Genomic DNA, 27,608 nt, shown 5'->3' with positions numbered 1-27,608 from the left:
AATCCATACTGGTTACGGCAACATTACCATCAAATTCGATGGAAGATAAATGTTTGGTGTGGCATTCTGGGGAACAGAATCATCGGACCTTTCTTCTTCGAGGACAACATTACTGGTGACAGGTATTTGCACTTCCTGCGCCACGAGTTTAGTGATGCGATAGACGCATTACCATTGGCAGTGATGCGGGACCTGTTGTTCCAGCAGGATGGTGCGCCACCACATTGGGCGGTCAATGTTCGCCAATGGCTAACTGAGCATTTTCCAAACCGTTGGATCGGTAGAGGTGGACCAATTCCGTGGCCAGCAAGATCCCTTGACCTAACCCCACTTGATTTCTTCTTATGGAGAAGGTGTTTGCAACAGAACCTTTAAATGTAGACGACTTGAAGGCCAGAATTCAAAGCGCAATTGAACGAATCACTCCTCAAATGCTAAAAAACGTAATACAAGGCATGGAAATCGTCTTGAAGAGTGCCTACACCACGACGGTAGGCACATCGAACATTTACGCTGATGGGTTTACCAAACAGCCCTTTAATTTGTAGTGTGATGCCTTAGTTACTAAGCTTAATCGTAGGTCTTTAACGTTTCAAAGTGCGTATCATTAAACGATATTCACTATGATACTTGTTGCACTAGAGCTCGGCATTTTCGATCAATTATCCACTTTATTTTATCTTTATCCATATCCGAAAATTATCCACAGAACTTACATGTTAAATCGTATTATAATCCACAAATTTATTTATAAATAATCGGTTATCCACCAACTTGTGGATAATTGATCGAAAATGCCGAGCTCTATGTTGCACGTTCTCATTTGCATACAATGACACATGTCACACCCTGTATACGAGCTCGAAAATGTACTGCAGTGAAGTAGTCCGTCAGGGGTTTTGGGGGTTTTCCACAAAGGTAGGTGTTGCTCTGATCTCTTCCACACTGTATAACGAGAAGACAAATATGTCACTTTATTTATACTGAAGGGGGATTCACGTTGAAGACATTGAACGCGATTATGAGTTTTGGAAATCAAAAATGGAGCCCCGTCTCATAAAATTCTACCGTAACGCGTTACTGCCAGAAATAGTGGACTCAAGATTTCAGAGATCTAGATCGCTTAGAGAACCGTCTTACGTAGAAGCGGCTATTTCCAAGAGAAAAGCGGAAAAAGAACTCAAAACTATATCGGCTTGATTTTTTTTACTAAAAAATGTCTTTTTACGTTTCCATATTATATGCCATATTGAATTTTCGTTTACTTGTATTTGTAATTATTTAAGATTCCATGACATTTTTAGTCTAAGAAAAATTACTTATTCAACAAATTTTAAAAGTTTGTTACAGCGCTGCTTTATAACGAAAATGGGCTTTTTGGAAATTTATTTTCTGTGGGGATATTGAATTTTTTTCGTCAATTATAAAAAGAAGGTATTTACTTTTGTTTTGATTAATGACAACACTTTCAACCTCCAGCAACCTTAGAGTGTGTCTCTTTTGCCAGAGGAAAGATCAGTTCCCTGCGTGGAGACTACCTGTTTTTTAGGTTATAATCTTGTTAAAACTCCTTTAGAACATTTGATAATTAAGCCTATGTTTTTTAATTAGTTTAATTTTAATTTTGTAATTTTCTGTATATTTGTAAAATTTAATTAATGCGCGCATATTTTATTCTTTGTTATTTTTACCAATTTTAGTGTATTTTTGCCTCTATTATTATTTTGTTGTTATTGAAAATTTAAAGAAAAATAAGATGTTTTTAAAAAATTTAAATAGAAAAAGTGAAGTGTACCTCCGAAAAGGTCACACAAGCTTGTAAAAATAAATAAGAAAAAGTTTTGAAAAAGTAGTAGAATAACAGTTGAGCTCGAGATATAGAACAGAAAAGATGACTTAGATCCCAAGATAAGTTTGAGTAAAGTAGTTTTTAAGTCCCCGTTGAAACCATATGGTGTCAGTAAAGTTAAGTAAACTTAGTGAAGAATTAATAAAGTATAACTTTTGTTTTGTCAAATCACGTTTCCTCAATTACACTTCAATAGGCTACCTAACCCCACGTATCGGGTCAAGTGGTTTTAGTAATAAAAGGATTGGAATGTTTCAGTCCGCTCCTATCTGAACAATTGAGACTCTCCCAGAGCCGTTTTGGATAAAAGTCATCAAATGTGGGGTATAGGGTTTGTCTCAAAATTGGATCCACATGTTATAAGGATGCTTCGAACTAAGGTCAGTCATAATAGAGTCGTGCCTATTTCAGAGGTTATTTTTATGAAAGGAGAGGGCAGATACGTTAGTCGTAAACTCAGCAGGGATAGCGGTTACATTCTTTCATGTTGTAGGGGGGGGGGTCGAAAGGGCCCAACAAAAACTTTCACTACCGAGAATTTTTGAAAAGGCTTAATACTCCTATTGGATAGAATCCCATTGGATCGAATTCAGATTTCTACAATTGTAGAGAAATTTAAAACAATTTATAGCCCAAAGAGCGATTTTCTGCTGAATGGGAATATTTATATGGAAGAGCTTTCGACTGAATGGGATGGGTTTACACATATAAAATCATAGCGTTTTCCTTGCGTTGCCGAGCTCCAGTAGCGCAATGGATAAAGTGATTAGGATGATCGAAGAAGTCAAGCAGCATCGAGCGCCGTCAGTACTTGGGAGGGAGACCTCTTAAAGGTAAGGTTTGGTTACGTTAGGTATAGTTAGGTTAGGGTTAGACAATTATTTACTGAAATTTATTGAAGAATCGTACAATATACCGTAAATAAGGGGTTTTATTTGGTATTAGGGTTTTTATTTTTTGGTTCAAAAAGTTTTGGTTTTTGTTTTATTTTTATTTCACATAACTTGTGAAAAAGTAATAAAAACTTGTTAATTGAAATAGATTCGAAATGACAGTCTCACATTCTTTAAAATTTCAAACAACCGAGCAATTTCTAATTGTAGCACCAACACAAGCAGGAAAAAGTTGTCTTTTGAGCAATTTATTGCAACATTGGTTTCTTTATGTCATGTCTTTATGTTGAAATAATAACGATTGCAATTATTCTTATAAAAATATAGTTTAATGTGACGGGAAGATTTTACATTCATTCTGCTCTGTGCATGTTTTGGCGCGAACTGAGGGGCTACGCCCCAGACTATTTCTTTCGGGGGTTTCTAGAATTTACAAGTATTTATATAGTGGTTTTACTTGTTCCAAGTATATATTTAGTGAGTGAGAGAATGGAACATTTTTATACTAACATTTGAGTATTATTTCTATTTTGTACATTTTGTATATGCGATTGATTAGATATAACACTTTATATTCATAAATCAAAGCATTCTTTAAATCGGCGAAATTACTGACAAAATAAGAATAAATCTCATCCTGATCATAAGTTCATCCATTTTCAGCTTCAAATTGTCTGGTCCAAATGGGGTAAGGCTTCTCGCAGATTACGCTCAATTCTATCTACGAAATTTGTGTCAAATTCCGAACCGCTTTGAGAGTGACATATTTGTTTCCGGCCTGCTTTTGTGCCTCTAGTAACATGTTAAATGTAAAGAGAAAGAAACCACACCGTTAGGGCCATAATCGCACTTATATTCGCCAGCTTTTCCGCTTTTTGGTATTTAAGTAAACAAATCCATCAACGAATCGTGTACGCGATAACAAATTTTTCCCTTATTAGGGGTTTTGAAATACATAAATTCCCAGTCTAGAGGCTTAGTAAAATTAAACATCCCCCCTAAGTAATGGACCAAACTGATTTTGTCGCGTATAGTAAGTATCGAGTTATGAGATTTATTTAGATAACTACAGGGAAAACTTTACTTTCACCCACGATGATGTATCGAAGTAATAAAGGATATGGTCTTCCCAATTAGATACTGGGTGATCTGTCACTTCAACTTTATTAATTACTAAATTGTTTAAGTTGTTGGACACTTTCTGATAGACCCACCCGGCGTTTTTGTACGCGTATCACTGGATCTGAAGGTTTGCGGTAAGAACAAAATTTCGCATAGGGTAAAAGCTGTTGGGGGAGGTGGCTTGGGATTTCTTGGCGGATTAACGGGTTTCTGAAACAAAGGTCTTAAAAGAACCACAATAGGAGGTGGTTGAACGAGGAATTGACTGGTACGTTGACAGGCTTTGGCGGTACGGTTGCGACGGGTTTCAGCTGTTCGGGTGCAACAGGCTTTACCGGTCGGGGGTTGGTGGGACGGGCTTTGGTGGGACGGGCTTTGGTGGTTCGGGGGTTGGTGCGACGGGCTTTGGTGGTTCGGGGGCTGGTGCGACGGGCTATGGTGGTTCGGGGGCTGGTGCGACGGGCTTTGGTGGTTCGGGGGTTGCTGCGACGGGCTTTGGTGGTTCGGGGGTTGGTGCGACGGGCTTTGGTGGTTCGGGGGTTGGTGCGAAGGACTTTGGAGGTAATGGTTTTGGAGGTGTTTGTGGAACGGGCTTTGCCGGTACGTATTTTGGACCAACGGGCTATGGTGATGTTGGTGGTTCGGTGGCGACAGATTTTGATGGGACAGGTGAAATGTGTTTTGGTGGTGATGAAACGGGCTTTTGGCGCTTCGGGGGCGACGGTTTTAGTTGGGAGAGGTGAAACGGGCTTTGACGCTTCGGGGGGCGACGGTTTTAGTTGGGAGAGGTGAAACGGGCTTTGGCGCTTCGGGGGCGACGGTTTTAGTTGGGAGAGGTGAAACGGGCTTTTGGCGCTTCGGGGGCGACGGTTTCAGTTGGGAGAGGTGAAACGGGCTTTTGGCGCTTCGGGGGCGACGGTTTTAGTTGGGAGAGGTGAAACGGGCTTTTGGCGCTTCGGGGGCGATGGTTTTAGTTGGGAGAGGTGAAACGGGCTTTGGCACTTCGGGGGCGACGGTTTTAGTTGGGAGAGGTGAAACAGGCTTTGGCGCTTCGGGGGCGACGGTTTTAGTTGGGAGAGGTGAAACGGGCTTTGGCGCTTCGGGGCGACGGTTTTAGTTGGGAGAGGTGAAACGGGCTTTTGGCGCTTCGGGGGCGACGGTTTTAGTTGGGAGAGGTGAAACGGGCTTTGGCGCTTCGGGGGCGACGGTTTTTGTTGGGAGAGGTGAAACGGGCTTTGGCGCTTCGGGGGCGACGGTTTTTGTTGGGAGAGGTGAAACGGGCTTTGGCGCTTCGGGGGCGACGGTTTTTGTTGGGAGAGGTGAAACGGGCTTTGGCGCTTCGGGGGCGACGGTTTTTGTTCGGAGTGGTAAAACGGATTTTGGTGGTGTTACACTGGCCAAACAGGCATTGGTGGTGGTGAAACGGGCTTTGGTAGTAATGTGACTGGCAAAACGGAATTTAGTGTGTTGTGGCTGCCAAAACAGAATTTGGTGGTGTTGTGGCTGCCAAAACAGAATTTGGTGGTGTTGTGGCTGCCAAAACAGAATTTGGTGGTGTTGTGGCTGCCAAAACAGACTGGCGGTGTTGGGGTTGGCAAGTATAATAGAGGTAGGATGCGAAATTTGAGAGAAATAGGCTCGCTAACTGCGGAACTGTTCAGGTCCGGTGGATGCTAGAAATAGGGGAGGAATACTCGAGAAAATGGCGGACATTCTACTTCAGACTAATCACGTAGACCGCCCGCCATTTTTTGTGTATTCCTCCCTCATTTCTAGCGTCCCACCGGACATAAGCCGTTCCAAAGTTAGCGCCCCTATTTCTCTCAGATTTCGCATCCTCCCAACATCATCCTTGGGGTTGGTGAAACGAGTTTTAGTGGTTCATGAACTGGGACGAGAGGCTTTGATCGCTCCAATGGTCGTTCTGGGGCTGGCGCAATAGACTTTGGCCGCTCAGTAGTTCGAGTGAGATGTTTTGGTTTCTCACGTGCATTCTTTATCCATGGCTTAACAATAAATCACGAGACTCACGTCACGCAAAAAAAAACGCGGCGCACATGCCTGAAAGTCCGGTAGTAGCGTCATAACGTGATGACGATTTCTTATTTTTCAACAAGTTCGGCAAGACCAAATACTTCATATATCCACCTATTCAATTCCTGGAAATATCTTAACAGAAAAGTTCATGTAGCTCGTTAAATATTGGAATAAAACACATGCATTGAAAATTCGGTGACCAATTGTATGGTTTCTTTTGTTTTTTCAATTAACGGTATTGAGACAACTAGTTAATTTTTTTTTAAATCCTGACACATTTTATTTCTATAATATGTACGTAATTTTTTCAAAATCTGACCCGATGAGGGTGACTATGTAACTAATACAAGAAAACGAAACTGGTACAAAAAACTAATGGCCATCGTATATACGATGTGGCTAAAAAGACAAAAGGTTTTTGGAAAAGAGCTCAAGTTTTTTGTTCTTTTAGTTAAATTATTCACTATATTTCACTACTCTTTTCGCCTTTGTCGAACACGAAACAACAAAAAAAGACGTAAATATTTCTAACTACCTCTATATGCCCATCGAAGATTATTCGAACTGGCTTCGTCGCGTGCCAGTTGCCTGGCAGCGTTTCAAAATACTACGAATTCGGCTATTAAAAGTTAAATTCGTATTTCTAGCGTTTGTTTATCATTTAGCGTTCGACATTTATTAATGACATAATTTAGGGCTGTAGTACCAAAGGTGTGCGTAATTACACATACTGGCTTAAAAATGTATACGACGCGACTTTTTACTGGATCCCTGGAAATAGGGTCTAAAGTTCAAAAAATAGTCATAAAATAGTTCGGAAAAACTTCCACTTCTTCTTTAATAGAAATATTAACAAGAATTACGTGTGTCTACAACCATCTCGCGCTGATAATAAGATTAAATCAGTTAAAAAGTATTCTCCGAAGTACGCAGTCTTTCAACAACGTTGAAAAGAAGTAAGATTTTAACTAAACCTTTCGAACAAATTTAAATTAATATAGTTTAAACAACAGCTTATCAATGGATTCAGAGTCATCAGCGTTTGACGACGTTTTTCGTGAAATTTCTACAACTATCAGGAAAGAATTAGAATCTAAAAATCAGAAAGAAGTGGCGGATTGGATTGAAAAGGCTTTACTTTATAACCTAACTCATCACAAAAAAAATCGCGGAGTAGCTTTGGTTAAAACGTATCAATTAGTGGCGTCAGACTCGCAATTAACACCTGAGAATTTATTTTTAGCTCGGCTTCTTGGCTGGTGTATTGAACTGGTGATTAATTTAATTTAATACCTAATTGGCAAATATTTTTAATTAAGGAATTCAATTAATTAATAAATTTAACAAGTTAAAGGATTACGGTAGTTAGCAATACTAACTAATATTGGATTTTGTTATTTAGCTTCAAGGATGTTTTATCATTTTCGATGATGGCATGGATAATTCATTATCAAGGAGAGGTCAGGATTGTTGGTACAGAGTTGTACGTTTCACTTTCATTATGATTTTTTCGTCCTATGGGATCGAAAAAAGCTGTGATAACATTTTTACGACTAGAAAGGAGTTGGCCTTATTGCTATTAGCGACGCTGTTTTGATGGAACAAGCGATTTACATTATTCTAAAAAGGCATTTCAATCATCTTCCTTGTTATTTGGATTTAATGGAGACGTTTCACGATGTTAGTAATCTAAAATTAAAGTTAAGCTCGATTTAATGTAATTTTAATCTTAAACAGGTAATATTTTGGACTTCAAGCGGTGAATGTTTGGACATGTTATCGACTCCAAACGGTTCCAAACCAAATTTAAGCACTTTTACGCAAGCTAGATTTGACTCTATCGCGCTACATAAGACTGGTTACCATACTTTTTATTTGCCAGCTAAATTAAGTGTAATTCTGGTACAAACATCCACACATATAGTGTATATAGAAGCAGGAATAGATTTAATTTTTGAAGTAGGAATGGAGAACAGAGTAATGTGGGGCGCGTCAAAGTCCACAGGACGTAGAGGTATAAAAGAAAAGGCGGGTCATAGCGACAGAGGTACTTTTCGCCGTTCCCGTCAGCAACAGTCATGAAAACGTAGTTTAAAATAGCCAGCAATATAATTTAAACTTTACGATACGTGTTGGAGGGCGGGGGTTCTTTTCTGGGCTATGAGTCGGACTGAAGTAAATACCTACTTCTAAAATTAAATCTATCCCTAATAGAAGTCATCTTAAAAGAGTTATTAAACCGTAAGAAATTAAACATTCAACAGGCTGGTAAAAAGGAGTTGTTTACGAAAGAAGTAGAAGATATTCTTCTAAGTATTGGACATTATTTTCAAGTCCAGGTGTGGTAATTATTTAAAATTTAGGAGAATATAATTGAATTAAAATTAATGTTATTATCAACAGGACGATATCTTTGATTGTTACGGTGATCCAAAAATAACTGGGAAAATTGGAACGGACATTGAAAACGCAAAATGTACCTGGCCAATCGTAACTGCTTTCAATCAAGCCACTCTCCAGGATAAAATAATATTAGAGGTTAATTAAGGGAAGGGAATTATAACTAGTGGTTAAGTTTTATTAAAATATAATCGTTAGGCCAACTACGGAGTCAGTTCGGAGGAAGCTGTTTCCAAAGTGAAGGAAATTTACCACAAACTGAGAATTCTGTCGCAATTCGAGAGGTACGAACTCGAAACCTACACTAAAATCGCGGAACGTTGTCGAGAAGCCGCGGAAAAATGCGATTTTCCAGCTAAAGTCTTTTTTGGATATCTTGATAAAATTTATAAAAGAAAGAAGTGATATGGGTTGATAAAAAATTTAAGAAAATAATAATAATTTAATATGTTCAGTATTTTATATAATCTCCAAATAATAAATTGATGATAATGAAACGGTCATTCATTTATTAAAACTTTTTTCTCACTTGACCTAGCTACTTTCGGCTCGATTTACAGCCGTCTCCCATATGCGGTTGTAACACATATTTCGTAGTCAGCTTTTTGGCCTAGTTGGGATTCCAAAATATGTCAGTATTTTTACTTATCTATGATCGTATCGAGTGTACACAGATTGCGAAGCGTAACTGTTAGAAAAGTCGAAAGAACTTTCGGTGAAGCTTAACTACCCACCTTTGAATCAAGGTATGTATGAGCTTTGCAAGATATCGTAGTTAGGCAATATACTCGATTTCATTTCCAGTTAAATGTTTCTATTTTTTAATCGTGAATTGGGCTTATTTTAGTAGCGTAGAAGCTTTTAAAAATAACTGGTTCTGAAGTATCATTCTTTCAAGGATGATAGGGAGGGTGCGTAGTGTGAGAGAAATAGGCCCGCCAACTGTGGAACGGCTCAGGTCCGGTGGGATGCTAGAAAATGGGGGAGGAATACCCTGGAAATGGTCGGGTATTCTTTTTGAATCGTCTGACGTAGACCACACGCCCGCCATTTTTCCTTAGTATTTCGACCCTTTTCTACCCCTAGCATGCCACTAGACCTGAGTCGTTCCACAGTGTTTTTTATTGCTATCACGTAATAAAAGTGTAAAAAGAAAGCTTTTAAGGGCGGTCTGGTTATTTTTTAGACGCGGCGTTCTGTCTTTTTACGAAATAAGTAAAGAGGGTTCTACCTCTAAAGGGAAAACCAGTTCTTCCTGTGTAAATGTGTTCGCAGCATTCTGGTACGTCATGCAGGTTTTGAGCAATTGAATTAGGTAGCGCTATGGTTGATTTTCTATTACATTTTACACGGGCCACTGTCAAATCATCGAAAAATTAGCCACAGGAACGGTAACATTACTTAAGCCTATAAATTTTCGTCTACATACTGTCGCGCATAAATATCTGTTGGCGCCAATCGCCTAAAAAACCGTACAAGCTTGGCAGCCTCCGTGCAAAAGGAGATTGAACTGTCACATGGTAAGAAAATTGTAAATTAAACCATTGGTAAATTATAAAATATAAATTTACACATTGTGTAATCTTGCGTTGCTCTAACATTCGTCCTAATAGCACTTTTTTGGTGCCATCGAGAAATGTTTATTTTTTTAACTTGTTAATCAGGAATAAAGCCTTGGTGAAAAGGAAAAGCAAGTGATTTTTTTTAAGATTCTCCTACTAATTATAAGACCAATCTGCATAGGGAAAGATCCAGAAAATATCTTTGAAAGATTTTATAATTCAAATTTTATTCTGAGATTAAAAATATGTGACTTGGATGTTCGGGCTGCTATAGACAAACTGAAACCTAAAACAACGACAGGTTACGATGGCATTCCCAATTTTGTTGTAAAAGGTTGTAGAGAGATTCTATGTGCTCCTCTAGTGCACCTATTCAACTTATCACTCGATCATGGTTCTTTTCCTGAAATTTGGAAAGTAGCCCTAGTCTCACCCATTTTCAAAAAGGGATATAGAGGGGATGCCAGCAATTACCGTCCAGTATCTATTCTTAGCTCCTTGGCACTGGTATTCGACTACATAATTCATGGGTACCTCTATAAATGGTTCACCCCAAATCTCCCTGCAACTCAACACGGGTTCGTAAAGGGACGCTCAGTGGACACCAATCATTTATCATTCCTTAGCTTCGTAGAACCTTTGACAAAAAATTCTGGGCAGGTTGATGTGGTCTACTTAGACCTCTCTAAAGCCTTTGATAGAGTGTCACACCAACTAACACTTAAGAAATTATCCGCTATGGGTTTATCTGGCCCTTTACTACTATGGATTCAAAGCTACTTGAAAGGCCGCAAAAACTTCATAAAATGCAACAACCATTTTTCTGACATCTTTTTCGATGTTACCTGTGGAGTACCTCAGGGCTCCGCACTGGGTCCGCTATTGTTTAACATATACATCGCTGATATTCCAAGCTACGTATCTAACTCTAAACTATATCAATTCGCCGACGACATAAAGTGCGCATTATCAATATCAGATATCAAAAATTGCGAAACTCTCCAGAATGACCTACTAAATATTCAAAGATGGTGTAATTCCAATAACATTCCAATAAACGAAACCAAAACCAAAATAATCACCTACACACGAAAGTACAGTCCCATTTTGTTTGACTATAAGCTCAATGATAAACTACTTGATCGCGAAACGAGTATTTCCGATCTGGGGGTAATCTTTGACCACAAACTCTTATTCACGGATCACGTGGACTATACCTCTACACGGGCACGCAGAACGCTAGGAGGGGCCTTGAGCATATCACGACAGATCCGCTCACACTCCTGTTTTTTACTACTATTCAAAACTATTGTTCGTCCTATTTTAACATTCGGTTCCTTAAGCTATAGCCAGACTTGTAAAACTAATCTAGAAAAATTGGAGTCGGTACAAAGAAAATTTATCTTTTACTATAAGACGTATTTCACGAATCTGAAAACTTACCATTACGACGAAGTGCTACTGTCATTACAACTAGAAAGACTGCAGTTGGTTTTATTAAAACTTGACATAATATTTTTGTCTAAAATCATAAATTATAAAGTTACCTGTACGGATATTTTGGATCAGATAAGCTTTAATGTATCGAACTGTAACACTAGAAGTCGTTTACTATTTTACAAGAACTTGAAAGTCAACCCACTAAATAGGATGATGACTAATTATAACGACTTTGGTAACTCTTTAGACTTGTTTAATGGTGTTCTCAACTTAAAGAAAACTAAAATCGATGGTACTAGAACGTAATATCTTAAGATAATGTTAGTTTTTTAGAGTTATCTTAACGTATACTTAATTTTAACATATATAATTTATTGTATCCCCTACGGACGAATTCCATATTGGAAAGTTTTGTTTCTTTTTCTGGTTTTAACTTAATTTAATTTTATACTGTGCACAACCTTGTAGGTACTCTTGTATTGTTGCTGTGTACATTAAAGAATTATTATTATTATTATTATTATTTCATAGACAATTTGAAATTTGCACTTCTAACCACCGCGTTACGCCCTGTCTTGTTAACAAAGAGAGAGATGTCACTTAAATTTTGTTAACAAGAAGGCAGGGCGCTACGTGATTCGTCGGAGGTGCAAATTTCAAATTTCGTATGAAATCTCAAACTAATTTGAATTTGAAAAATCATTCGAAGATATTTCCTGGATGTTTCACAATGCAGGTTGGTCTTATAATTAGTAAAAGAATCGCTATAAAATGATCACTAGATTTTCCATTTCACCCCCTCTTTAAGTAGTAGCCATTTGTTCTGGATTTTTATTACCGAGGTCGTTAATCTTTATTCTTGTTTTAGATGGAAATTCTACACCAACAGTTCAGTGGGATGTAGGGGACAGAAGCACAGAATACAGGACAGTCTCCGATACATTTCTAAAATGTCGAATAACGTTCTAGAAAACTAGGCAATAGATAGTATTCAGACGTTGAGGATTCATACCATTTACACGAAGAGGCCAGGCTACGTGGTGGACAGAGTAGTCTGCAAAAAGTGCCCGACCTCCTCCTGTAAATGGTATGAATACTCCATGTCTGAAAACTATGCATTTTAAACAAGGTTCTTTTCCTTGTACATGGAGGGGGGGGGGCACTAGACATTTCCTACAACAGTTTTTGCTTATTTGTGTCCCCATTGTTTCTAGTTCTAAGAGTAATCCACAGTTGGTATACATAAAATGATAAAGCGGCGTGAGTCGTGACGCGGATTTTGACAAAATTGAATGAGTAAAGGCTAAGTTTAAAGCAATGAATTTTATTTTCTTATTAAAATGTAGATATTACAACGTGAAAGTTTATTTTAAAATAATTTTTTTCATTTTCCTAGCACATTTTTAGTTGAAAATATTCTATTTTAGTGTTCAACAAACCATAACTTGTCAGACACGTTAACAAATTAAAATTTACAGTCACGTAATTTTATTAGCAACGTGTGAAACGAAACCTCACAGATATTTTGAAGAAATTTCGGTTTGAATATAAAAATTATATCGCTATTTCGACTATGCATACAGGGTGGAAACCTTCGCCAGTGAATTCAACTAATCCCATATGAATTAGAGGTATCATAAGTTTATAAGATATGTTCCATAAGTATGACACTACCTATACTCCGTAATGCTAGGAACTTACAGCTTGAGCTAGTTCGAGAACGACGCAAGGATTAAATACACTCTGTTTTGCAGTCCATCTTCCTATTTAGTCTGTACTAAGCCTTTGTCAGCACCTCACAGGGGTCGCTTTACGAGAATCTATGACGTTTCTCCTACGTCACTTCATGACAAGTTCTCAGTAATCAGTGACTAGCTTATGGAACATATCTTATGAACCAATGGAGGCATTGCAACTACTCATTTAAATAGTTTTACTAGCATATTATTCCACCATAACACCTATGTGTTAGAGAAGAGTACCTAAACTGGTCGGTGGGTCATTGTTAAAGGTTTCATCCGGTAGATATTCGTCGTTCTTAAAGTTTACTCCAATGTACCTCTTTCCCTTCGATTTATTAGAGTTATACTTCTTGAACTATAGAAGCATGAGCCCTCTTTCTATTTTCAAGGTGGAGGTGTAGGACGCACTGTATTACCTCAAAATTTACCCATGCCAAATCGTAAATTACCGAATTGTATCTTACCGTAACTTTACAATGGTAATTTACCGTGGTAAAACCAAAAATTTTAAACAAAATTCCTGAAAGTCCAAACCTCTGGTAGTAAAACCAAGTGTACTAGCCTGCCAGAGACTATAACAGTGTACCTTTTTTCCTCAATTTCCCGTTTTGTTCACGCGGCAGTTATGAGGGAAATATTTACTGACAAAATTACTAGCTAGGCTCCAGTCGACACTTACAAAGGTGCGTTTGAAACTTTTGTCTTTTAATAATTCTTTAGTTAGAGATCAAATCAGAAAGACCACGACTGTCGTCTTGTTAGCAAAATCGGAAAAACGTCTACAACAGTTAAGCTGAGTATAAAGATCTCACGATTCAACGTGGTTTAAATTTAATGGACGTGAAAATATAAATTACCGACTGAACTGTAATTTTTGTTCTCCCAAAATTTTAATAATTTACACGGTAAATTACCGATTTTAAATGTTATGTAATTTAACATCTCTATTGACAAACATTAAATATTTTAAACCCAGCATGACCCAAATAGCATTAAAACAATTGTCAGCTGCTATGACGTCCCTAACATGCTGGCCAATCTTTTGCCCATCAATTTTACCTTGCCAAAGGCAGAAACCAATCAGAACTAGTCCTCGAGGGCGAAGATAAAACTAGCCTTTGTTAAGCTTAGCAGGCCAGTCAACTCCATATACATCGACTAAGGGAGCCTTTAATGGAATTTGCTTAAACTAAATCAGTGTTGACTTAGTTTAATCAAACTAAACACGTAATCATTGAAAAAAATGTTTTTATTGTTTGCACGAATATAGAATTAATTCAAAAATGTGCTCGGTAAAATGAACACACCTAATTGTCTTAGTTAAATATGTTCGGTAAAACAAACATACCGAATTGTCTTAGTAAAATGAATTAGTTGAAATCAACATACATAATTTTCCTAGTAAAATGTGTTCGGTAAAATTAACATAATTTTCCGAGTAAAATGTGTTCGGCAAAATTAACATACATAATTTTCTTAGTAAAATGTGTTCGGTAAAAAAATATTCCGAAAATGAACACACCGAATTTTCTTAGTAAAATGTGTTCGGTAAAATTAACATAATTTTCTTAGTAAAATGTGGTCGGTAAAATTAACATAATTTTCTTAGTAAAATGTGGTCGGTAAAATTAACATAATTTTCCGAGTAAAATGTGTTCGGCAAAATTAACATACATAATTTTCTTAGTAAAATCATGAATCTATATAACTATGAATATACAGCTGCGTTACGCTGTCTAACCTCTCGATAAGGTTTGGGCGGGGCTTAGCGAAAGGAGACATCAGTCACGTGTCTGCTAGTGTTAGGAGCGGGAGAAGGAAGGGGGAGTCCGGGGTTGTGTAAATTCGAAACGTCACTTCCTCTTGTCTCGTGATTGGCTATTAGAGCTAAGCAAAACGCGTCAAAGCTAGGAAGGTAACACCCAAACCAAATCGACATGATAGAAGGGGCATATGACAGAGCTGTATATTCATAGTTATATAGATTCATGGTAAAATGTGTTCGGAAAAAAAATATTCCAAAAATGAACATACCGAATTTTCTTAGTAAAATGTGTTCGGCAAAATTAACATACATAATTTTCCTAGTAAAATGGGTTCGGTAAAAAAAAAATATACTGAAAACAGTAAATTATTTTATGGTTTTAACATCAGGATCGTGATGTTTCATTATGTGCTTGCTAACATAAATTCTAGCCTCATTAACGTAAGGGCAATAACCACATTTGAAAATAACGGCCATTGCGGAACTAGATTTTTCAATTTTCTTCACTGGCAAATTAGAACTGATAGTTTGAGAATTGAGAGTTTGATTTGACGCAGGAAGTACTCTTGAAAATCTTCCGTGCCTTCGGTGATGCCAAACATATTGGACGCATATGTCCGTTTCAAAGTCACATTTATCACATTTGAAGAACTTGGAGCTTGTAGCACCAACGTTTTGAAGGTAACTTGTATCTGGCTGCGCGATATTGTCATCCTTGGCGTGCTGATTCCCGTGTTCGTCAAACGCTTCTTTGTTGAAAGTGGAATAGTTGCAACGAAGGCAGGTAAATATTTCCGACGTTGTTGTATCTACATTCGCTGGGTAAGAGCAAACAAAAACCAAAAAGTGATGCTTAATTAATTTTTGATAGAGATTGCAAGTTTAACAACGTGTTTATTAATACTATTATGGGGTTATACATAGAAACTACTAGTGTCTCTCAGAATATTTTTGTACTATTTGAGGCAGCGCTTGGACTGCTTTTGTACAACGCTTTTTGTAAGATATAATCTCATTTTCAGGAACTTTAATTGGCACTTAAAAGGAAGGTTTACGCTTAAAGCAAAGCGTGGGTCAAGTGGATCACCTACAAGTTGACTTTCCTTACGAACTCCAGTTTTGGATGGCTTGGCGAAGGCAGTAGGCATTTGTGCACTTATAAATCGCGCCCACTAACCTTCGCCAAGCCAAAACTGGAGTTCGTATGGCAAGCCAACTTGTAGGGGAACAACGTGACCCCGCTCTTTGCTCTAATTTACTATCTTCTTATTCAAAACAGCTTATTTTTAATAATATTTGAAATCGGAACCACGTATCCATGTACCATGGATGAAGGATGCGCGTGAGGAAATTTGTTTTCACTCTACAGGATCGGCAACTTCCTATCTCGAACGACAGAATATTCTGTATACACTCTGTTACAACGTCGGTTGTCAGCACGCGCAAAGCTATTTCTCTATGTAACGTAGCTTTGTACGTGCTGTCAAGAGACCAAAAACTTCAGGATCTTCAGGATTTAAAATATCCGCGAGTTTTTTTAGCTCGAGTGCACGAACCTCTAGGCCTTAGTTTCAAATACGTATAGTAGGCTGTAGGTAATTTCACACGTATTTGAAACTAAGGCCTAGAGGTCCGTGCATGCACTCGAGCTAAAAAACTCGCGGATATTTTAAATCCTGAAGATCCTGAAGTTTTTTGTCTCTTGACAGCACGTACAAAGCTACGTTCCATAGAGAAATAGCTTTGCGCGTGCTGACAACCGATGTTGTAACAGAGTATATACTGAATATTCTGTCGCTCGAGATAGGGAGTTGCCTATCCTGTAGAGTGAAAACAAATTTCCTCACGCGCATCCTTCATCCATGCATGTACTATATTAACTAAGATACGAGAAATTGACATACCCTAAGGTGTAGGTTTCGACTTTAATTACTCGTATCCTCTTTAATATCGTGGATGGATACATGGTTAAATTTTGAATAAGCTCTTTGGAATGAAAATATAAAAACCGCAAGCGGGGACCTTCCTTTTAATCCTTAACATTTTTATCACAATAAGCATTGATAATCCTTTATCATGCGAAACAACTAACCATTGTTAATATCAGTGTTACAGGTTACTGTAACATTTTCTGTGTTTAATGCATATTTTTCAGGAGTGACCGCGTCCCTCAAGCCTTGATTGGCAGATGCTTTAGTTATAGTGACCACATCGATATAGCCTTGATCGGATGGCACACTAGTGACCGCGTCGATGAGACCTTGATCAGAACGCACACTAGTGACCGCGTTCCTCAAGCCTTGATCGATAGATGCACTAGTTATAGTGACCACATCGATATAGCCTTGATTGGAAGGCACACTAGTGACTTTGTCGATGAAACCTTGATCGGAAGGCACACTAGTGACCTTGTCGATGAACCCTTGATCGGAAGGCACACTAGTGACCTTGTCGATGAAACCTTGATCGGAAGGCACACTAGTGACCTTGTCGATGAAACCTTGATCGGAAGGCACACTAGTGACCTTGTCGATGAAACCTTGATTGGAAGGCACACTAGTGACCGCGTCATCAAATCCTTGACCGGAAATCGCACTAGTGACCGCGTCATCAAATCCTTCAACGGATGGTACACTAGTGACCGCGTCATCAAATCCTTCAACGGATGGTACACTAGTGACCGCGTCATCAAATCCTTGATCGGATGGTACACTAGTGACCGCGTCATCAAATCCTTGATCGGATGGTACACTAGTGACCGCGTCATCAAATCCTTGATCGGATGATACACTAGCGACCGCGTCATCAAATCCTTGATTGGATGATACACTAGTAACCGCGTCATTGAATGCTTGATCCGATGATACACTAGTGACCACGTCATTAAATCCTTGACCGGAAGACACACTAGTGACCAGGTCATTGAAGCCTAGGTTGGAAGACACTTCAGTCCGGTTCAGATCTTCGACATCCAGTTCCAATTTAATGACAAACGGGTTAATCACTGTTGCAGGAACATCAAGATCGAGATTTTCATCTTCAAAAATGTTTATAACTGTTGCAGGAATATCAACTTCGATTTTCTCATCTTGAAAAAGAGATTGAGAAAAGTTATCAAAACCAAATTAAATTTATATATCTGTAAAAACTCACTAGATTCATTTGGCCCTGCATTTCCAGCTAAATTTGATGTGCTCACGGCATTTGAGACTTCACATCTGTCACAGTGATAACAAAATTTTCTAGTTTCAAAAAACTTTAAATTGTTAAAGAGGTTAGAATTACCTGTTGGCATCTGGTTCAACAATGTCAACCTCGTCATCTTGTTGTAAATCCATTTCAGGGTCACGATCTTGTTGTACATCAATTTCAGGCTCACGATCTTGTTGTACATTGATTTCTGGCTCATGATCTTGTTGTACATCGATTTCAGGGTCACGATCTTGTTGTACATTGATTTCAGGGTCACGATCTTGTTGTACATTGATTTCCGGCTCACGATCTTGTTGTACATTGATTTCCGGCTCACGATCTTGTTGTACATTGATTTCCGGCTCATGATCTTGTTGTACATTGATTTCCGGCTCATGATCTTGTTGTACATCAATTTCAGGGTCACGATCTTGTTGTACATTGATTTCCGGCTCACGATCTTGATGCACATCAATTTCAGGCTCGCGATCTTGATGCACAGCAATTTCAGGCTCACGATCTTGATGCACAGCAATTTCAGGCTCACGATCTTGTTGTACATTGATTTCTTTCTCATGTTCTTGTTGTACATTGATTTCTTTCTCATGAACTTGTTGTACATTGACTTGAACCTTGTCATCTTCTTGCACGTCCATTTCAACATTGTCATCTTTTGGTACGTTAATTTCAATCTCCTCTTGTTCTTGCATGTCACTTTCAACCTTGGAATCTTCTTGTACATTGTTATCAACCTTGTCAGTTTTTTGTACATTGATATCAATCTCGTGATTCTCTTGTACGAAGATTTCAGCCTCGTGCTCTTGTTGCACGTCGATTTCCATATTCTCATCTTCTTGCACTTGCACTTGAAGCTCTTGGTCTACTTTCACTTCTATTTCAATCTTGTTGATATGCAAGTCAATTTCAATCTCCCCTTGTTCTTGCAAGTCAATTGCAATCTCCTCTTGTTCTTGCATGTCGCTTTCAATCTTGTTGATATGCAAGTCAATTTCAATCATGTTGTCCTCTTTATCCTTTTCAGATTTGGTTTCCAAGGAAGCTTCTAACGCGTTATTTTGCTCCTAGTAAGAAAATAGCTCCGTTACAAAAACTGTGAAAATGAAAATTTGGTGTGACATTAATATTCTAAAATTTTTAATTACTGTCAGGGTTCTGACTAAATCTGCCAATTGCTCATTTTCTTGCATGAGTTTTTCAATCTCTCCTTTTTGTTGAAGAATCTGCGCTTCTGATTTCATCAAGAGCTCCGTTTCGGTTGTGAGAATTTCCTCATACTAAGAAAACGTTCCAAAATTATTTTAGCATTTTGCAGATAATTTTAGCATTACCTTCGCTGATTCTTTGTCTATCTCAAGTTGCAGTTCCTTAATTTGATGTTCTTTATCCAATAAATCTTCTCTCAAGTCACAATTAAGGAACATTTCCTACAAATATTTGAAGTAAGGGATCAAAAGGGGTTTGCAGCTTCCCACTGGGCCTAACCAACACATTTATAAAAATGATGGACCAGCTAAGGTTCCGAAATATGGTGGTAGGACCCAAATTACAGGGGGTTTTATGGGAGAATTTGAATCGAAAATGTTATATGACATTTTGCCCTGACGGCCACTAATAGAGCTATCTCAGTTGTGACGTCAGTGCCTAGGTAACACGTCACGGGCTTAGCTTTGGCAGTGGGTGGCCATGTTTGGTACCACTTTGGTTCTATGGGCAAATAGAGTGCTGTCAGAAGCGCCGGTGTGACGTCACCCATGCTGTTTTCCCATAAAGAAAAAACGGTAACTGTCAAGGCCGCCCATTGCTAAAGGCAGACTCGTGACGTTTAACCTTGGATCTGACGTCACAACTGACAGCACTCTATGGGCAATAGCATGGGTGACGTCACACGAAGGCTTCCGAGATAGCTCTATTACAGTGTTTTAAAGATAACCCCTTAATTAGCGTTGTCTTTCAGTTTCTTATTTAAATGTAAGGGGTCATCTTTAAAACACTAATAAGTGGCCATTAGTCAAAATGTCATAGATCATTTTTGATCCAGTTAATTTTGAATATAAACTAAATTAAGTCTCTTTGATAACATGACTGTGACACATCCACCCACTAGTACCACTACCCCTTATCCAAGTTGTGTCAAAGGTAATAATAACCCAAAATCTGTTCACCAAATAGTTGCCCATAATGTCATTGTCGCCTATGACTTTTCATATTTCATCAGAAAAGTAATGATTTGTTGTAGGTCTACTGTTATCCCATAAGTGAAAAAACTATACACTCACCGGAGTTTCAAGCATTTCATTATCATTATTCTCAGAATCAGAATCACTTTTCTGCTTTACAGTATTTGATTTTCTGAAAATGACAACTCATTTAACTAATGACTTATTATATAAAAAAAGTCACTGCCTAAGACAAAATATAGTGATAATCGAGTACTTCAATTTAAATTCAATAATCCGCCAGGCTAGGATAGGTAAACAAATACTAAAGAAACTTACTTTAGCACCTTTCTCCGTTTGTAAGGGGGCTCATATTTTTGGTTTTTGCCAGATTTACTGGCTCTAGTCGCATCACGCATTTCTCTAATTGAGTATTTAATATGTTGTTTAAATAGAAAAGTAAATATTCTATATCACCAAGTCACCAACTATCTTGCCTTTGCCAAAGGTTTGGCACTTAGCACTTAGCTCTTTAGCAGACAACTGTACGGTGCTGCTCACTCAATCACGCATTGACACGCAAAACTCTTCAAATGGAGAGGCCAAGGCACCATCCTTTCCCAAGTTATGTTCGTCTGATAGTAATTCTGCTGTAATGTCATTGTTAAGTAACTAGATTCTTTTCTTTTTCGGTTTTGTTTAAGGAGCTAGGGCTTTCAAGCCATAACTGCTCCGGTCACCCGGTGGATAGGGAAATAATTTTTTTTAAAGGGGTATTTTAATTTACAAAGTTATTATATGAGTTTTTAACTTGAATTTAAAAACGTTTATATTAGGAAGAATCAATGATCTCGGCGGGCAAGGAGTTCCATAGGGAACTGCCCGAAGTAACCTGATTAAAAAATTAGGGTTTTACTAATTACTAAATTAAGTCGGGGGCTCCTAATAAACAACTTGCGAGAGTGGCCGCGCCTGGAGAAATGGTTTTATGCAAAATAAGTTTGGGTAGGATCTGATAGGAGATTATAAGGAAGGTGTAGGGCCACTGTTTCCCAACTTAATTTTTCCATAGGCAAGAAACCCCCCCCCCTTCAAGGAAAGTAGAATATTGGTAGCGCGGTATTTGTGGGCTTTACCCTTTACCAGAGCCTTTACTTAGTCCATTGAGTGCTGTGTTCTTGGCAAGTGTATAAGCAACGTCTTTGCTTTGTGAATAATCCTTGACAATGGCACTGAAATCCATCTACATTTTGATTTTTTTTACAAAACTAACATTATATGGAGTAATTATAATTTGAACGACTCAATCTAGATGGCGCCACGTATCCATTAAAAATCCGAATCGTGGCGCTATTCCCATGATGTTCCTGTAGCCTTCTTATTGTGCTCCATTCCCTACGTATTGATTTTTATCTATACTAACATTATATCGATTATTTTACATTTGAACTAGATGGCGCCACGTATCCATTAAAAATCTTGGTGCTATTCTTTTATAATTTTCCTGCGTCCTTATTACTGTGGCACAATCTCTCATTTTTAAAAAAAAATGATTTAATCTTATTTTAATATTCAGCACCAGCCATGAAAATGAAATCTGAATCAAATGATACTGAGAAAAATTTAAGATTTTTCCAAAAAAAAATATTTGGAATATTTTCTAAAAACCGACGCGCCTGATGAAGGATCAATCCAAATCAGATTCGGATGACCACACGGTTTTCTCATCAATTCAAAATTCTGATTGAACAGGCAACTTTCAAAATCAGGTATTATAAATATCCATAGAGAATCTCGTCAAGGTGAACGACAGAAGCATTAAGCGCTTTGAATATTATACCTGCGAGTACATGACTGCGTCGCAGCTCTTTCTGATGAAACAGTTTAAAAGTTACATTTACGAGCCATCTCTTAAATATGAAAAGTTTGATAGAACTTATAAGCGCAACGCCACATGTAAAAACCATTTACGTACTCATATGAGAAAATGGCAATTCAAGTTTGATCGCTGCAATTATGAAACTTTATAAAAACCTTTTACGACAGTCACAGAATTAAGCATTCGTATGAACGCAAGCATTGCGATTACGCTTGCAGGCGGACTCTCATTGGGGAACGCCCCTACAAATGTGATTTCTGATATTTTTCAACTTCCCTTAACAAGAGTTTAAAGCTTCATAGGCATACGGGTTAACGCTTTATATATTCAATATAGTTTTCAACTCGCACAGAACTTAGTTTTTTGAAATAAGAAACTTTATTACTATTACAACATGCAATGAAGTTAACACACACGAAATAATTGGAAGGATTTTTTATTTAATAACAAAACATCGAGCTATAAACAGGTTGATTCAATGTAGTTTTTACTTCGCGCAATCATAATGTACAAAACATGATTCAATTTTCCAAGTTCAATTCTTTCATGTTGCTTGTACATATGAGTAGTTCGAGTGACCGTGTCTCCTAGCGATATATTGCTATTACAAGTTACAACATGCAATGAAGTTAAAACACAAAATATCAGCTCAATAACTACGATAATTTGTATTATATGAACGCTTCTGAAAACAGGTAGGGATGGAAATAATTTGTATAAACATATGACTGCATCATACTACAATTATATTCTATCAATCATCTTTTTTCAATCTGGCAATGAACTATTTTCAAAAGTTAATGACAGTATTGATTGCTAACTATCCGATAAATGTGATGGTTAAAATCGCATATCCCATTCTGCTTGTGCTCATGAAGAACAAGGTTTTTAACCATTTTTATTACACGTACAATCCTTATTGCATCTCCATGTTGATGTCGACTTCATCCCTTTCCAACAATACACAAAAGAAACTGTCCTTTAATTTGTCTTCACAATTATAGCAAGTCCTTTTAAAATTGTAAGTGATATGGCAAACTAGTCTGACCATGTAATATCTCTACTTACATTTCCAACGGCACAAAACGTTTGCGATTATAACCAGTCCTATAACTAATCACTACAGCGAAAGATTCTTCCCTTTTCCATGATACCTAATTCTTAGGACTAAAATAATTAGGGTTCTAGTAATTAAGCAAATTATCAAAGTAATCCTTCCATCACCTACATGTTATGTGAGTCATGTAGACCCAACCAGAATTTCGGCTTCATACTTGAAGTCCACCGTATTCATAACGATATGAATGGCATGCAAATTACATTCCATGTGTGTCTAATACAAGGTTTTCCAAAAAGGGTGGTAGTATCGAAATACAGTGCGTTCTGTGATATTTTCCCCTCAGGGCACCCTAAACAAGTTATGTTTGGAGTGTTTTGCGGACAGGGTCCGAAAAAAACCAGCTTTTTAACATTTAGCAGTTGCATACATTGTAGAAATTGTCATTCAAAAGTCACTGCTTGGTAAAAAAGTATTAATATGTTTCATAAAATAAACAATTATGAATCCTATTATTAAATAACACTTTTGAAGTTGAAACAAGAATTATCTTAAAATGAAATTACTCTTGCATTCAAATTAATGAATTTGAAGATTTTAGTGAAGGGTCTTATCAGGAATTTATACCACTAGTTGTAGTAGTGGTATAAATTCCTGGTTTTATTAAGCGGGTTTTTTATGGTGGGTAAAATCCAATAAAACCCGTGGGTTTTTGAATTTGAACCCTGTTTACAGATGACCCTTTAATTAGCATTATTTTCCTTAAGGAGTCATATGTTAAACACTCCAATGTTAACTTGTAAAAATTGGCAGCCCATAGGGCAAAAGTCATAGAACATTTTTGATTTAATATCGCAGATAAAACCTTCTGTACTTCGGTCCTACCACCCGTTTTGAAAACCCCTTTATATTCCAGTTATTTATAGTTATTTTCTTTGGATAAATCTTTTCACCGCAGTGAAATCTCCATAGGCCATGTTAATATTCTACTCCACGTTGTCTAATTAAGACGAACTCTAAATTTCCGCGGGACTGAAATAATAACAGAGACGTCAATTTCTTTTTGGACAAATTGAAGGTTGCAATTTTAATAGTCAAAGCCATACGAAACCGTGAAAGAAGACGTCAATGAAGGTATAATCACAGGAACATGGTCCGTGAAATTTGATCCACAGCATATATAACATTACACTCATTACTACAATTAAAAATAATACCCAGCTGTCAAAAAAGGGATAGTTTTTTTTTCACTTTCGCCTTTAATTGACGCTTTTCCAAATGAAATGTTTCACGCTTCATTAACATCTTGGTGCTTCACTACTACAACACTTGAGTGATATAACCAGAATTTCCTTAAGCAGATTTTCCACTTCACATTCCCGTAACTTGAATAACGTTCTATCGCTAACAGCAAAGATTCATGGAAGTACAAACTGCAAGAGCATTTAACATCTATTAGGCCTACAAGACTTTGCGCTGTTGTTCTAGTTGTAAACAAGACAAATCTTAGTGTTAACGAGTGTAAATGTGCGGTTTGTAAAAATCGTTTACTTGCCGAGTTTCGGTGCGCTTCAAGAAACGGAACGTATTATAGTAGGGCAACGAATCTCGGGCACGCCAGCCATAGAGGTGTTAATAGGGACTTGGCAATTCGGGCTTAACTCCGCCCCCAGCGCCATTATGGTATGTTTTTTTAACAGAATCAAAGCTATATAAGCCCCTCCTCCTGGTATGTTTTTTAGCACTAGTGGAAGGTAGCCTGACGTTGCATGACGTAGTACTGCCAAGTCCTTATAGGAATGACAGAAGATAACTCTAGATGGAGCCAGAGAGGAGACTTAATCCCTCAACTTCCCTGCACTTATGGACCTCGAATTCCATCTCATGGCATTTCTATTGTTACGTTCGAATGCACGTCCTCTAAACAGATTTCCAGGTACTGAGTATCTGTGAACTGAATAACAAATTTGAGAAAATAGGAAACACTATAAAATAGCTGTTCGAAACTTAGGAGAAAATCAACTAATGATAATATGCAATGAAATACAACGGAGTGAAAAAGGTGCGCAATAAAAACATTTTGTTTTCAGGCACCTTCAAAAGGAGATATTGGTTTTTTGACCGTTTTGGTCATTATTTTAAAAAGTAGGCTCTTGGTTATATATTGTATGCAAGAGAACATGCTCGGTGTTGCCCGGATGTTTCGGGGGATAGGGGTTTGCGGACTCAGCTTTGAGGAACACTAGAAACCCCTTCTGCAAGATTCCCCATTTGTTACTGATGTTTACCACGTTGTTTGTTCAAACACGGTTAGAAGTTGAGACTGCGTAAAAACAAACAAACAGACAAACAATCCCCTTTCTCAAATACATATAAGATACACCAATGTTGATTATATAATGTTATTTTCTTAATTTTATCCTTCTTTAGTCTAAATCAGTTAAAAACTTTTTTATGACCATTTTATTTCTCCCTTGAAAGGACTGCAACTTTACCGAGCTAAATATTAGATCTGCATCGCACCACGCTATAATTTATTCCCAAAATGCTTTTCTTATAGAACGCAATCGCGCATTTAAATAGCACTCCCCGGTCGGTCGCCAGTAAGCTAGGTGCAATTTTTTTTAACGAGAGACTTAGAGAAGTTTTAATAGACACTGAATTTTTTCGAAGGGTAATTAGATAGATGACGGGGATCGTCGTTCAAATCGATCCGGGCTTTTTTTTGGCCCGGTATAAAAAAATCTTTGCGGTGATTGTACTAGCTCCAAGGTTTTTTCTTACATTTTCCACCTTTATAGATGGGAGTTGATTAATGATGGAACTCAGATCTGCGACCGTCGCGTGTCTTTCGCGTGCAACTTTTTCTTTTTAATAGCAGAAAGAAAAACTTATTCAGCCGTCTTGTAATATATATTTAATGACGACGTCTACATTTAATGAAACTATTTTCAAATCTCCAAGTATTTTTTTATTTAATTTAATTTCATCAGCTCTAGAAGAAATTAAAAATGTACAGTGCATTTTTAACAATATACTGAACGTTGAGGAGAATTAATACCTCATGTTTAAGCTCGTAGCGGAAAAGTAGTGTTTTTTCAAGTTCGGCTGAACTCAGTAAGCTTTTCTTTAACATTCGATATTGCGTGTCTTTAAATGTTGAAGTGTTTTTATTTAATTTCATCGGTTCTTGTGTTTTGCGACAGTATGCTCAAGGTTGAGGCGAATTAATACATAATGTAAAAGCACGTTGCAAAGAAAGTAGTGTTTTTCAATATTATTAATAAGATTTCCTTTAACATTCGAATTCGATATCTCATTAGGAATTAGTGTGAAAATTTTCAATATCTGGGACTTCAATGAAGTGATTTGACTCACTCTTTTCATTAATTTATTTATTTTTATTTTATGTCTTAATTATATGTTCAACATTTTTTTAATTATTTCGTTTCTGAAATTTGACAAGCTGTTAACAGTATTTGATTAATTGGTTTCGAACAAATTGTCCGATTCTATTGACACACACATTTTGAATCTTCGTTTAGGATACGTTCAATACGGAATTATGTTGAAGACTTAACATTTAAGCCTTCTTTTTCATTTATTTGCAGTTGAAAGAGCTAGGCTATAGTCATGATCAAGAGATTTAACATTGCTTTCCCCATTTTAACGAGCGCGCTCGTGCATAACTAAAGTTGCTAGATACTTTCAGCAATCTTTTTCAAACGACCATGAACTAAGATTAAGGTCTTTTTTATTTCTTTAGTCGCGAGTCTATACGTTCCACAAGGACTAATTTGCTGTCTTAATTTCAAACATGCATGTACAAGCTCATGTTTGAAATGGTTTCATCTTTATTTTGAGCGTCAACAATTCGGGCTGAGTATTTTGGTGTAAGAAGAAACCCAGGAAATTAAAGTCGTCACCCCGGGGTTTTATTTAAACATTTGTCCTTCTGTGGTATTTATTATCTATTTCATTGTTCATTGTTTTCCCAGAAGCAAATCTTTTTCTACCACACCTTGCATTTCCCAGAATTAATTCAGACAAGAATGCCGCAAGGACGTTAAATTGAAAGTTCGTGACATTGGTCTTCGCATGCGCTATGTCTAACCTTTTTTTGAAGCGAGATATAACCACTGGTAGCGAAGAGATAACCATGGCGCGTGCCATGGATATATTGAACGCTTGAAGGCAGGGCTTTATGCGAATGTTATTATGCTCAACATTTAGTGTATCGATGCAACCTGAACCTATTTTGATTCATTTTGAATAATTCAGAGATACTTTCGGAAGGTTTCCTTATAATTATTAGAAAAATCCACAACAAATAATTTTTCTGCTTACCTTCTTTTTAAAGAAAATTCGTACGATATCTATTTGTTCAATGCGTAATAATATACCCTTTTCAAAGGGGAGGGGCGCTGTATCGTCTGGTTGATATATGGATGAGACAAAACATCTGGTATGTGGATAATTATCATCTTGTTTAA

At 37.4% G+C, this 27,608-nt stretch overlaps 2 protein-coding genes and 1 long non-coding RNA gene across 8 annotated transcripts; 1 reads left to right on the top strand and 2 right to left on the bottom strand.

Moving 5' to 3' along the window:
- Positions 1–873: 873 nt before the first annotated feature.
- On the top strand, positions 874–8,798 carry LOC149709078 (uncharacterized). Of its 5 annotated transcripts, none has more exons than XM_089864522.1 (8): positions 877–2,682; positions 3,406–7,173; positions 7,304–7,384; positions 7,459–7,581; positions 7,639–7,803; positions 8,166–8,240; positions 8,305–8,439; positions 8,500–8,798. In XM_089864522.1, exons 2-8 carry the CDS (start codon positions 6,922–6,924, stop codon positions 8,704–8,706), a joined length of 1,038 nt encoding a protein of 345 aa, XP_089720648.1. In that variant the 5' UTR covers positions 877–2,682; positions 3,406–6,921; the 3' UTR covers positions 8,707–8,798. The 5 variants fall into 5 exon arrangements, with proteins under 5 accessions (XP_089720649.1, XP_089720648.1, XP_089720646.1 ...); XM_089864520.1 differs by having other exon boundaries at positions 877–3,620; positions 3,684–7,173; XM_089864521.1 differs by having other exon boundaries at positions 877–6,857; positions 6,915–7,173.
- A 3,809-nt stretch (positions 8,799–12,607) lies between these two features.
- On the bottom strand, positions 12,608–20,650 carry LOC149709077 (uncharacterized). 2 transcript variants are annotated; one of them, XM_089864518.1, is made up of 10 exons: positions 20,519–20,650; positions 20,300–20,372; positions 19,352–19,447; positions 19,166–19,297; positions 18,966–19,084; positions 18,385–18,935; positions 18,096–18,174; positions 17,964–18,028; positions 16,903–17,898; positions 12,608–15,628 (listed from the first exon to the last, which is right to left on the bottom strand). In XM_089864518.1, exons 1-10 carry the CDS (start codon positions 20,596–20,598, stop codon positions 15,177–15,179), a joined length of 2,643 nt encoding a protein of 880 aa, XP_089720644.1. In that variant the 5' UTR covers positions 20,599–20,650; the 3' UTR covers positions 12,608–15,176. The 2 variants fall into 2 exon arrangements, with proteins under 2 accessions (XP_089720644.1, XP_089720643.1); XM_089864517.1 differs by having other exon boundaries at positions 18,385–19,084.
- On the bottom strand, positions 20,554–21,690 carry LOC149709076 (uncharacterized). Its single transcript, XR_016381287.1, has 2 exons — positions 21,316–21,690; positions 20,554–21,071 (listed from the first exon to the last, which is right to left on the bottom strand). It is a non-coding gene; the product is annotated as an uncharacterized LOC149709076 (long non-coding RNA).
- Between the last annotated feature and the right edge of the window lie 5,918 nt (positions 21,691–27,608).

The sequence above is a fragment of the Phalangium opilio genome, unplaced genomic scaffold (assembly GCF_054372755.1).
Source record: "Phalangium opilio isolate 3A_F unplaced genomic scaffold, DU_Popi_V2 ptg000013l_1, whole genome shotgun sequence".
NCBI classification, from domain to species: domain Eukaryota; kingdom Metazoa; phylum Arthropoda; class Arachnida; order Opiliones; family Phalangiidae; genus Phalangium; species Phalangium opilio.
This window is presented reverse-complemented; position numbering and strand designations above follow the sequence as displayed.

Coding starts and splice junctions, on each gene's coding strand:
- LOC149709078 (XM_089864522.1), top strand. CDS start 6,922: ATGGATTCAGAGTCATCAGCGTTTGACGACGTTTTTCGTGAAATTTCT. Junction 7,174..7,303: donor TTGGCTGGTGTATTGAACTG/GTGATTAATTTA, acceptor TTTGTTATTTAG/CTTCAAGGATGTTTTATCAT. Junction 7,804..8,165: donor CTAAATTAAGTGTAATTCTG/GTACAAACATCC, acceptor AACATTCAACAG/GCTGGTAAAAAGGAGTTGTT.
- LOC149709077 (XM_089864517.1), bottom strand. CDS start 20,598: ATGCGTGATGCGACTAGAGCCAGTAAATCTGGCAAAAACCAAAAATAT. Junction 20,373..20,518: donor AAACGGAGAAAGGTGCTAAA/GTAAGTTTCTTT, acceptor TGTCATTTTCAG/AAAATCAAATACTGTAAAGC. Junction 17,899..17,963: donor TGCAGGGCCAAATGAATCTA/GTGAGTTTTTAC, acceptor CTCTTTTTCAAG/ATGAGAAAATCGAAGTTGAT.